General features: G+C 33.9%; 1 protein-coding gene across 10 annotated transcripts in view; it reads right to left on the bottom strand.

Moving 5' to 3' along the window:
- The window catches only part of LOC143229058 (tudor domain-containing protein 1-like), a 105,792-nt gene that overhangs the window by 88,061 nt on the left and 5,404 nt on the right, over positions 1 to 12,327 (bottom strand). For 4 of the 10 annotated variants that reach the window (XR_013015630.1, XM_076460776.1, XM_076460784.1 and 1 more), the window contains exons 1-3: positions 9,177 to 9,428; positions 6,184 to 6,313; positions 253 to 365 (exon numbers count right to left, since the gene is read on the bottom strand). Coding sequence is in view for 9 of the 10 variants with exons in the window: in XM_076460776.1 (XP_076316891.1) it covers positions 253 to 254 (2 nt within the window). In the remaining variant the exon portion in view is untranslated. Of the gene's footprint in view, positions 1 to 252; positions 366 to 6,088; positions 6,314 to 6,532; positions 6,616 to 9,176; positions 9,429 to 12,327 lie in introns of those variants that run through there. The other 6 variants (XM_076460778.1, XM_076460779.1, XM_076460777.1 and 3 more) reach the window with 5 other exon arrangements.

Raw genomic sequence — 12,327 nt, 5'->3', positions numbered from 1 at the left:
TTTAACTAATAAATATACGCAATTAAATTTATGCCTACAAGCTAGAATATCCCAAAACACAATAAGGACTATGGGATTTTGCAGACAACCTTTTAACATTTTTACTTAATCTTCTGATTTGTTGTGAAGTTAAATCACATACCAAATTCTCATACAAACTAACATTTTCAAATTTAACACAAGTCAGTTATCCTAAATTTCAACAAAAAATTCATAGAATTCTAATTATATATAAAATAGAAACAGTCTTACATTTTTATATTTGGCAAGCTCTTTGCACACACACTGATGTCAGATTCCAAATTCTACAAGATGAAAGCCAAAAATATGTAGTCTTCAAGTTGAGGATTATACTAATGAAGGTTCTAAAATTTAAAATTCAGTTTTTGAGTAAAAGCATACAGAAAATGCAAAAGATATAAATCAGTATTACCTTTATTCATTTGGAAACAAGTTATGTAATTTTAAACAAAATGCCTTTAATTTCAGATCATATTTAAACACCTTATAACCTAAAATATTAGAATATACACATGTCCATTTCAAACTATTTTGTACACATCAAGTTTGCATTCTTCCACAAAATGCCATTAAAGAAAATGATAGAAATTTTCTTTTAAATAATGAGTTCTAAACACATGCAATAAACTAACAATTACAAAACTCTCATACATCACAACATCGAGATAAAAAGACCAAAAGAGTAAAGGTAAATAAATCTAACTTGTCATAACTGCTACAAGATTGATGAGCTCTAAAAAAAGTGTGAGAATTGTTTTCTACGGTATAGTCTAATACGACAGTGGACAGAAAATCTTATTTAATCCTTTTGCAACAGCCTTGGTATAATAAATACCAAAATTTTATGAAATAATGTTATTTTAACAAGATAATGTGTAACAATCAAAAATAAATGCATAAACAATCATTTAACCTTTTCTCGATGGGTTCAGTATAATATACACAAGTTCATGTACACATTTGCATGTTAAGTATTTGTACTATAACATTTGATACAAAATGTGTATTTTCAAACAATTTCTCACTTTTTGTACAGATTACAAGTATTATGTACACAAAAATCAGATTGTGAATTAATTATTTTTCAAAAATATTTCTTTGTGATAACAGTCTGTTTTGCTATTAGCCTGAGTGCAAAGTGATTTCATGTTATGGTTGGTTGGTTTAGTGTTTTATGGTACAAAGCAGCTAGGCTATTTGCACCAAACATGTGGTAAAAAATTAAAATTCATAAAAGGAAATTGTGGTAAGAAACAAAGGTTAATTTTTGAATTAAAAACATAACTAGCATTAAATCCAATTGTTACATCTAGTCCACAGCAAAGAGAAAAACTAAAGTAATACAAGCTGTGAAGAACTTTCTTTTTTCACGTTGCGTACACCAAGTCGACTGCCAACTGGCACAGAGCCAAACCTTGAATACAGGACCATAGTCCATGTATGGAACAGGCATAGCAGTGATAGTGCCAGAGCAGACAGATTTAACTGCAGTGTCGGAAAGCCCTTTCCCACGAATACCAATGAAGCCTGGTATCCAGAAAAACTGAATAGAAGTATATGATAAAAAGAAATGGGCCAGTTGTTTTTGAATATTGGTGAGAACAGGGTGGGAACTAATATGAAGCAATTCCAGGGCCAGTAGAAAACTAAGCGAGTTAGTATAAATATTGCAATTTGAGTACTGCTTAGCTTCTATGTCATCTATGGCAAGAGAAATGATGTACAGTTCAACAGTGAACACAGAAGCTGTAGAGGGGATTCTATGTGCAACCACCAAACCACAACAAACTATGGCAGAGCCCAAACAGTCACCTGACTTCAAACCATATGTATAAATAAGAATGGAAGGATGGTTCGAAAGATGTTCAGCAAATAACAGACAGTATTTCTAATCAGGAGTGTCTGCTGTTCTCAAATGACTTAAAGATAGATCACATTTGGAGACTGTAATAAGCCGTGGTGGGATGGGCTTACCAGTGGATACAGCAATGTTATCCAAGAACAGACCCAATTCATCCAACTGCTCCTGGATACATAGGCCAAAGGGAGCAATGGCAGATTGTCTGTTCTGAAAAAGTATGACCCACCAAGGAAGGAAAACACAACCCCAGGTGAGATGCTTTGGTAAGGAATGAAGTTTTGAAGCATATGGTAAAGAGAACTGCAAACAGCAGAAGTGCAAAGGAGGTTCATGAGACTGTGTGTGTGAGCTCTGAAATGGAGAAGTTCAAAAAGCCCTACTGCAGAGATGACATCCATAATGATGAATGGGATCCAGCATCTTTAAGGCCGAGGTCCTGGCAGAGCCATAGATTAGTGATCCACAGTCCAGTTTCAATCAAATAAGAGCACGATATATCTTTAGCACAGAACATCAATCTGCTCCCCAAGTGGTAGAAGAGAGGACACAAAGAACATTCAGTGCTCTTGTATATTTGGTCCGTAGCTGCTTGATGTGTGGTATAAAGGTCAGCTTACAGTCAAAGATAAGCCCAAGAACATTGTCTCAGAAACTGCAGGTAGCACAACTTCACCAATAGAGTTCAGGATCAGGGTGAATTGAAGACCCCATTGGCAGCAAAAGTTCATGCAAACAGTTTTAGAAAGAGAAAAGTTAAAACCATTTGCTGTGGTCCACTTCAGTAAACAATTCAGGGCAATCTGTAGCTGCCACTCAATATATATCATGTTCATCAACTGACATAAAAGGTGAAAGTCTTCAACATAGATCCCATTTGCAACAGTAAGATGGAGTTGTTCAATGATGGCATTAATCTTTATATTGAAAAGTGTGACACTTAAAACACAGCCCTGAGGGACTCCAAATTCCTGTAGAAAAGAAAAGGAAAGTGCCAAACCCCCATGAATTGAAATCACCTGTCCATTAAAAAATTAATAAAAATGGGGAAATGGCCACATAACTCATATATATGGAAGTCTTGCAAAATGCCAAACCTCCATGTTGTATCATAAGCCTTCTCAATGTCAAAGAATATTGATACAAGATGTTGTTGTTTGAGAAACAACAACAGTTCTCTGACTGATGTTTTAAGTCGAAGCAGGTGATCCATGGTAGAATGCTGTTGTCGGAACCCACACTGGGTGGAAGAAAGGAGGTTTCATTCAAAGAACCAAACAAGATGAGCATTAACCATCCTCTCTAAGGTCTTACAGAGACAGGTTGTCAAAGCAATTGGACAATAGTCTGAAAGAATCTTGGCATCCTTCCCAAGCTTAGAGAAAGGTAGTACAATAGCCTGCCACCAGGCATCAAGAAAAACATTCTCCTGCCAGATCCAGTTAAAAGCAATCAGAAGAATAGAAGCAGGAGATAAATGGCACAGCATTTCATAGTGTACATCATCAGGTCCAACCAATGTATTGTCAGACCAATGAAGGGCTAGTTTGAGTTCCACCAGTGTAAAGGGATGATTGTAGTCACAGAGACAATCAGCTCAAAAAGGAAGAGGTGATTGCTCTGCTTAAGTCTTGATGGTTAAGAAGGTGGAGGATGAAGTAGAAGTGCCAGATACCTAGCAAAAGCTTTCACCTAGAGTATCAGCAATGCTGCAGGTATCAACTACTTCCTGGTCAAAGAGATCAAGAGAAGAACACATTTATCTTGCCCACTAACCTTTCAAACCTTGTCCCATATGACTTTGAAATTCGTGGAAAAAGATATGCTGGTTGTAAACTTAATCCAAGATTCCTTCTGGCTTTGATGTCTCACCCACCAAGCATATGCATAGGCCTGCTGGAAAGCGATGAGGTGCAAGAGTGTGGGATACCTACAAAAAATATCCCAGGCCCATGTTTTAGCCTTCCATCCCATGTGGCAGGCCAGATTCCACCACAGATGAGAGTATCGTGGAAAACGTATTGAGGTTTTTGGAATACATTAAGGAGCTGTTTGTATAATACAGTCAGTTAATGTTGCCACACAGTCATCTATTGACAGCTTACAGACAATAGCAGGATCAAATTCTGCAAGAGCAGTGAAAGAGGGTCAGTTTGCTTGATCCAGCTTCCACTGTGGCAAGCAGGTCAGGTGGCATCGACCATGGCCAGTCTCTCTCAAAATTACAGAAAAATGATCACTGTCTCATGGGTTATTGTCAACCCTCCATGAAAAGTGAGAGAACAGTGAAGAGAAGCAAATTGAGAGATCAATAGCAGTAAAGGACTGACTAGGTGCATGAAAATAAGTATAAGAACCACTACAGGAAAGAGAAAGGTTGTTATCAGAGAGTGTATGCTCTATGGAACAACCCCTCCTATCAATATCAGCACTTCCCCAGAGGGGATGATGTCCATTGAAGTCCCTCAGGATGAAGAAGGGAGACGGCAACTGTCAAATGAGAATATCAAGGTCTGATTGATCATATGTCTCTCCAGGCAACAGGTAGAGAGAACAAACAATGATGGTATGACTCAAGGAAACACAGATGGATACAGCCTCCAAGTCATTCATGTGAAAAAGTTAGGATGCCCTATGAAAACCTGTGTATTTTTGTAACATTTTTGAATATATAGATATTTAATCTGAATTTCAACAATACTAAGAGATTATAGGAATATAATCCTACCCCCTACCCCCTAATAGCTAGTGTTACACCCTTTGGCTGAAATAACTGCAGTGAGATGGTTCTCGTAGCCATCTACCAGTCTCTGACATTGGTCTAAAGAAAGTTTGCCCCACTCCTCAATGCAGAATTCTTTCAGCTGCAAGATGTTTAAGGAGTTTCTTGCATGTACAACCTGTTTCAAGTCACCCAACAGCATCTCAATGGGATTAAGATCTGGGCTTTGACTCGGTCATTCCAGGACTCTCCATTTTTTACTTTTCAGCCTGTCCTTGGTGGATTTACCAATTTGTTTTGGGTCATTGTCATGTTGCAAGGTCCAGGTCTGCTTCAGTTTTAATTTTCTTACAGCTGGTCTCACAAGATCCTCAAGCACCCTCTGATACATGGTAAAATTCATGGTGGATTCTATGAATGTGAGCTGTCCAGGCCCTGCTGCAGCAAAACAGCCCCAAACCATGACACTTCCACCTCCATGATTCACAGTTGGTATGAGGTTCTTTTCCTGGAATGCTGTATTTGGTTTATGCCAAACATGTTCCCTGTTCTGGTGTCCAAATAATTCAGTTTTGGACTCATCTGTTCAAAGAACATTATTCCAGAAATCCTGGTCTTTGTCTACATTCTCTCTGGCAAACTTCAGTCTGGCCTTGATGTTTCTCTTAAAGAGCAAAGGTTTCCTCCTTGTAAACCTCCAAAGCAAGTTAAACTTGTGCAGTCTCTTTCTGATTGTAGAGGCATGCACTTTCACACCAACAGTAGCCAGAACCTGCTGTAGGTCCCGTCCTGGTTGTCAAAGTTGTCATTTTTGGTTGACATCACATCCCACATGAATGAATTGAACTTGAAACTTCAGGAGAATAACCTTGTCTCTGATCTCTATAGAATCATTAAAGGAATTTGAAGAAAGCTGTCATTGTTTGAAGCACATATGTCTGTGAACAAGCATTTTCAAAAATGAAGTATGTGAAGTCGGTACATTGATCAAGGTTGACTGATGAACATTTGAAAGCAATCCTAATGATTGGATGCAGCAATTCAAAACCAAACATTGAAGATATTTTGAAAGTCAAATGCCAATTTTATAAATCTCGCTAACTTTTGCAGCTTAGTGAAATTGAGACGTGTACTCACTATGTGCGATGTGACAACTGTTTTTGCTAATGTTACCTTCTTTGATAACCTTTTGGTAAATAAAAAATGTTGATTGTATTTCTGGTTGTTTTTTTATTATATGTGTGTATTGCATGCTACTCCCACATGGCTAATGTGGCATCTTAAACTTAGTGTTAAGTCTTTTACAGGGAGCTTTCATTCTAGCTTATGAGTATTGAACATAATGATCATGCAGCCCACACTTCTCATTCCCCAAGTAATCTTAGAACAAAAGTTAACTTAGTATTTAGTTCCAACATAAAAAATGTGCTAGCTAAATATAAACTTAGTGTTAATTTTATTAGCAAGAACCAAAATATGATTATTACCAAAGCCAGTTCCAAATGAGGCATCAACTGAAATACAAAAGTTAAGCACAGTATGGAGCAAATCTGACCCCTCAACTCTGTTCTTTCACACTCACCTGTGAGAAAAGGAAAAACTGAAATCCAACCTTTACTTTTCAGGAAATCACCAATTCCACTTTTACACTCCTATAAAATGATAGTCTCTTCCACTAATGTCAACAGTAACTCATTCCAAAATCAATAACCCTATTAGAAAAATAAAATTGCTTTAATTGTACCCTAGCTTGTTATTTTCAAATCTTAAATTTGTGTCCTCTCATCCAATCATCTTCACAGCAGAGTATAAATAAACTTGAATCTTTTATTATATCAATGCTCCTAATGTTGTAAACCTCAATAAAATTTATTTTCTCAATAAAAGATAAATTAACAAATCTAAACCTGTCCCTGTAAAATGATACTTGCATTCATGTATTCAGTTTCATAAATCCTCCTACGAGCCCTTTCCCAAAGGTCACCATATTTTCTAATACAAGAGCAGTAGTTAACTGTAAAAGATAATTACCTCTGTTTGCTAATCAGTATATATAATAAATTCATATTAGCTTTACTACTGGTGAAAGAGGTAACATGCAAAGTAATTTTCAAATTTCATATACAAAATCTTATAATGGCCAGATAGTTATCAAACTTTTCTTTAGAAAAACATTTTATCTGTTATTTTCACTAACAAATCTCTGTATAGGTTCAATCAATTTGACCAGTCTCATAACTACTATACAAAAATTAGGGAATACAAATTCCTTTTCCATTCTATATTGACCACAAATTATAAAAACAGACGTTTTGACTAATCAGCTCAAACCTCATAACATTACTTATATATATTTATTAACAAGCTAGAATATAAAATAAAAACCTCCTTTCCTTTTTATTTGCCTGAGATATCACTCATGTACTGAATCAAAATTAGTGTCCCAACTCTTCTCTTTTGATTTTTGGAAGCAGTCCTTATATACATACACTTCTATAAATGATATGAAAATAACCACTTAAAAGCTCAGAATATCTGCCTAGTGGTTTTATCAGCCATATAACTGTGTACTGTTTCTTTCAAGGCAAACCTTTATGCTGGTGAGTCTTTAATTTGTTTGAAATTTCATATTTTTTTAGCCCAAATAAAACTTAGTTACTAAATTTGATAAATTATAATGGAATTCTGTTGTTTTGATATAGTAATTTATTGCTTTATGGTCATTCAAATGTTTACAAAAAAAATCTAACAAAAATCATTTCACATCCTCCACTTCCAAACTTTGTAAAGGCTTAGCAACCTACAGTAAGCAGCAAATGAATAAAGAATTATCTTAATGAGATGTAATTGTCTGCTATACTTATTTATTTATTTACTGTTCTGTAGCAAAGTAAGTTCAAGAACTTATTTGTAAATAGTAATAACGTATAATAACTGAAATGTCACTATTTTCCCACATACTAATCCACTAAATTTCAGCTACGTCACACTGTAGAGACTAAAGTTCAGCTTTATATTATTGAATATAGTAACGAGTGCACATGTGCCACATCAATGCAATTTTAATTTAGGCTAGGCACAACTAGAAGGTCAATATAATATATACATATAAGATTAATATACTTAGTCTATACATGTTTTCTCGTTATAATTTGTTATTCTAGAATGAAAAAATAATACATTATACATATTTCTTAATTTTTTATGATGATTACAAGATCAGTCAAATTGACATACCCTATATATGGTATAAAAAAAAACTGACAAAATACAGTTAAAGAAAACAAACATTAAAATGAATTTAAAGAGGTTTTAAAATTGCACAAATAACATTTCAGATTTTTTATATGAAGAATAGTTTTTACTTATAACATGAAAATCACTTCTCAGTCCAACTTGTAATGTTATACTCAATATTTTTTCATAAATTTTTAGCAAAAATACCTCTTTAGAACACACAAAACTGCTTTTTTGCATGCCAAAGACTTGCAATGTTTACTAAAAGACAACTCAATTTTGTAGTATAAATACTTAACATGTATATTATAATGAGCTTGTTGTAAAAAGGTTAATGAATACATTATTTTGAGCCTCCCCAAATATCCCACTACCTAATCAGCTAGACTGGAGCTCATCAGTATCATTTAATTCACCCTTACCCTGAAAACTATCTTACACTTTCAACCAACCTAATTATTGCTCTAAGAATATCCCTGAAAACCTTTTATATAATTAGGAAATGTCCACAAGTTCAAACACGTTGGAGAATAGAATATGAATAACTGACCCTTCCTCTGCAGTCTCAATATTTTGGCTAATGTGCTGTTAGTGGAGAATAAGAGTACAAACTTCCCCAAATCATTTTCTAAAGTAAACAAGCTCTATATGAGCAATGTGCACAATCTTTTTGAGCCTCCTATATGATGAAATTAAGCCCACAACAACAAAACAAACTTAATCCTGACACCTATCATGCCTATACATGCTAGTCTACTTATTAGTATTACAGCACTATTTTAACAATACAGCCTGCCTTTATTAACCTATTTCCAATGCATCCATTCAATAATTGTACAGAATAATATAAACTTAAATTCCATTATTACCTAAAATAGGTATCCTAATTTACTAAAAGTAACAACAGTTATGATTTGCACCATGCATAATTGCTAATTTATTTAGCTATAAGTTAGGAGTATTTATTTTAACAATTTTAATTTCAATATCTTGTAAATTACCACCTCATATTATTATCCAACAAGTAAAATTAACTAAAAACAACAATAAACTAAACTTTATTACTAGTATTAGACCTTCTGTGATAACTTTAGGCTTATTTTTATTCACCTACAGGATACAGTAAAAACAGTTTAAAATCCAAGTGTTCAGTCTTCGTAACTACTACTGCAAACTTCAAATAGTTGCATAGATTACTATTAGTAATACTTTTCTTCTCTCAAAAAAAAGTTATAATTTACAATTTTAAGTTAAAGTATTTATATTACAATTTATATCGTACTTCTACAAGTTACAGATACACAACAATGCAAGTACTGTATTAGTACTTGAACTTACATCACTACGACACAACTGATTTACCCACTGTTATTATATCACACGGCAAAAGTATAACAGCAGTTAATTAAACATCAACCGTTTCTTCTACAAAAAAATTATCCTAATAAATTAATCTTTAAAAAAGCTAACGTTAATTGCTGCTCATTTTAGCTCTTTAGCGTTAACAGGTTTAACACAATCTATCCACAAATCCTAAGCTTTAAAATTTTAATATACCCTAACAGTATACTACTCCATTACTAATTTATAGCGCCCTCTCACTCTGTAAATTATGTGTATAATAATAACAAGAAGAATGTTACAATTTATTCTATAATTTGACAATTCTTGTCAAATTCTTGTTACATTCAATATTACACTAAAAATAAGATATTTATTGCCCATTCTATTATAATTATAAGAATCGCTATGTATTATCTTTGCATATATCATGACTGGTAAATTTGATATTAAACCTGTTATTTACCGATTCTATTATGATATACCACAAAATATTGACGATTCAATTCACGTTTTCACTGGCACGTTAAAAAGATAAATATAAAAACATCCCAATTATTTTTAAATACGATATAAAAAAATCTACTACGTCATTACATATCAGAAATTTTGGAAAGACTGAACATGAACAAGATGCAAAGAACATCAAGTGACATGCGTAGAAGCAAGTTTCAGATATCTACTTAAACATGTCATGTACTTTAAGATGAATTTTTTCTCTTACACCAACCCAAAATTAAAAAAAAAAACAATGGTTATGAGCAATAAAAATAACCAAATTGTGGAATTTTTCACCTGTGACATTAGTTAAATCTGGTTAAATTTATTCACTTAGTTTTTCACACAGTTGATCAGCATTGATCTTGTCTTCAACGATAATCCTGTCACTAAGTGACAACATTTCTGAGCATTGTCGAGCATCTTTATATATAAAAACCCTGCAGGCTCAGTTGCAAATTATATCATGTAGTATACTCCCCCAAAAATAAAACTACTTCATTATCAGAAATGCCAACTATTTCAAAAGACTGAGCGTAATGATTGTAGACAGAGCCCGTTAACATTTGCGGCTACTAGGCTTGACCAATGTCTCTAAGCTGTTTATTATTATAACTATTATTATTTATTACTGCTATAGATTGCTCATTTATGACTGTGTTTTATGTATTTAATGACCGGATATTTTGCACTGTACTTTTTCCTAAATTTTTGATTCACAGTTTTAGTCCTTTTAGATTTGCCAGAAACAAGACAATCTGGTTAACGAGGCCTCTTTTTTTTCCAACTTGTGAACGATCGCATTGGTGTTTCTATGCCGCTTAGAAAACGAAAAATACCCATCTACGCGAGCGCTGATTGGCTGACAAGCACTGATGACGTAACTATGGATTCCCCCACGTTCCCAGTATGGAGAAGCACCGCACTAAACTATTGGTAGACGTCGGAGATACAATTTTTTTTTTTTTTTATTTCAAGCACAAACATGATTATTGCATCATAATACATGATAATAAAGAAAATCAAGATTAGCTTAGATTGAACATTTAATATACCATTAAGAGTAACGCTACAAATCAAAAGAAATATAACATAAAGACATAGTTTATATAGCAAAAACGAATTATCCCATGTGAAGTTAATACATTCTGAGGAAAAGTAAGGTCACTATCAGGCTATCTTTCATCATGTTGTGTTTATAGTCAATATTACTTCAAAACAATGCGCCTGTTCTGTTGTAACTTGAAATCAACGTGGTTGTCTAATCTTCGTCAAAGCTCAAGATAGAATGGCATTACACAGGGAGCGGCAATACAATGCACGAGTTTCAGTGCATTCAGTACGTTGCTATGGGACGCATGACACATACTTCCGTCTTAATGAAGTTGAGTTCTACAGATCTGTCTCTCTGATGTTAATTGTTAAGCAACAACGACAATTGTGTTTTTCAAATTTTATGAATATATGTGGGTAACAATATTGGGGGGCTGAGGGAGGCTCGAGCAGGATTTGCGCAATCCACAGTCAAGAATATACGTTACATGCAGAAAAGACAGCAATACAGAAACAAGCGTAAGCACTAAAATAAACGTATATATAACGTTAAATCCGTTACAAGACTTAATACGTGTAATATAAATTTAGGAATTATTATAATTCAACTTACTGATACATTGTAAAACGGATTAAATATATTGTATTATTAACATTGCGCACAACGGTACATCAAAGCAAAGACTAGTGACTATTTCTATTAAAGTTCTAAGTTATATATATCATTAAAGATGTGCTTAACTACTTTAGTGTAAAGAAAAGGTAGTGATAAAAATACTGATATTATAGATTCTTAAACATTAAGATTAACAATAACAATGCTGATAACAGGCTACTGGTATTTCACAATAAGTTATTTCCAGGCTAAGTATAAATACAATGGTTAAAACTAGTGTAAAAATTAAGTGTTTACAGTTTAAGTGCAATGAGTGGGTTTTATTTATGAACTTCGGACTGACACCTGCTTTTAAGGAAACTGGTAATCAAGACATGTAATCTTGAGAGTTTGTAAGTCAGAGGGTATCCTAATTAAATCAGATGCAACAGATAAAAAGATGTGTAAACCATGAAAAATAGCAGCAGGATTTCAGGAAGAACTTAAGCTTTTACATGCAAGGAATACACCAGATAACAATGACTTTCAGGAAGTTAAAAAATAACGTTTAGTCTTAAAGTATTGGTTTAACTGTAATGAGCCTACTTTATTGAACAACCAGTTTCAACCCTTGGCTTCTGCATATAAGGAACTATTAAATGGAAGTTGAAATGAAAACAGAGCAGTCAGAAAATGATGTAATTTCTAAAGAGGTTATAGTTGGCAGTTCATGTGGATAGGATAGGGCTAAATGGGGAGAAAAATTGTAATATGCTACCCAAAGGCACAGGTAGAAGACATAATTGACAGCTTGTTTGTTTGGAATTAAGCACAAAGCTACAAATTAGCTATTTGTGATCTGCCCACTATGAGTATCAAATCCCAGTTTCTAGTGTTGTAAGTCTGCAGATATATAATTGACAGAGCAGAAGATATAGAGTACTAGCAATGATGTAGTTTTTGTTGTGCACATAAGGGGCTAATGATGTAGGGAAGCTAATT

Source organism: Tachypleus tridentatus, chromosome 10, assembly GCF_004210375.1.
Source record: "Tachypleus tridentatus isolate NWPU-2018 chromosome 10, ASM421037v1, whole genome shotgun sequence".
NCBI lineage: Eukaryota > Metazoa > Arthropoda > Merostomata > Xiphosura > Limulidae > Tachypleus > Tachypleus tridentatus.
This window is presented reverse-complemented; position numbering and strand designations above follow the sequence as displayed.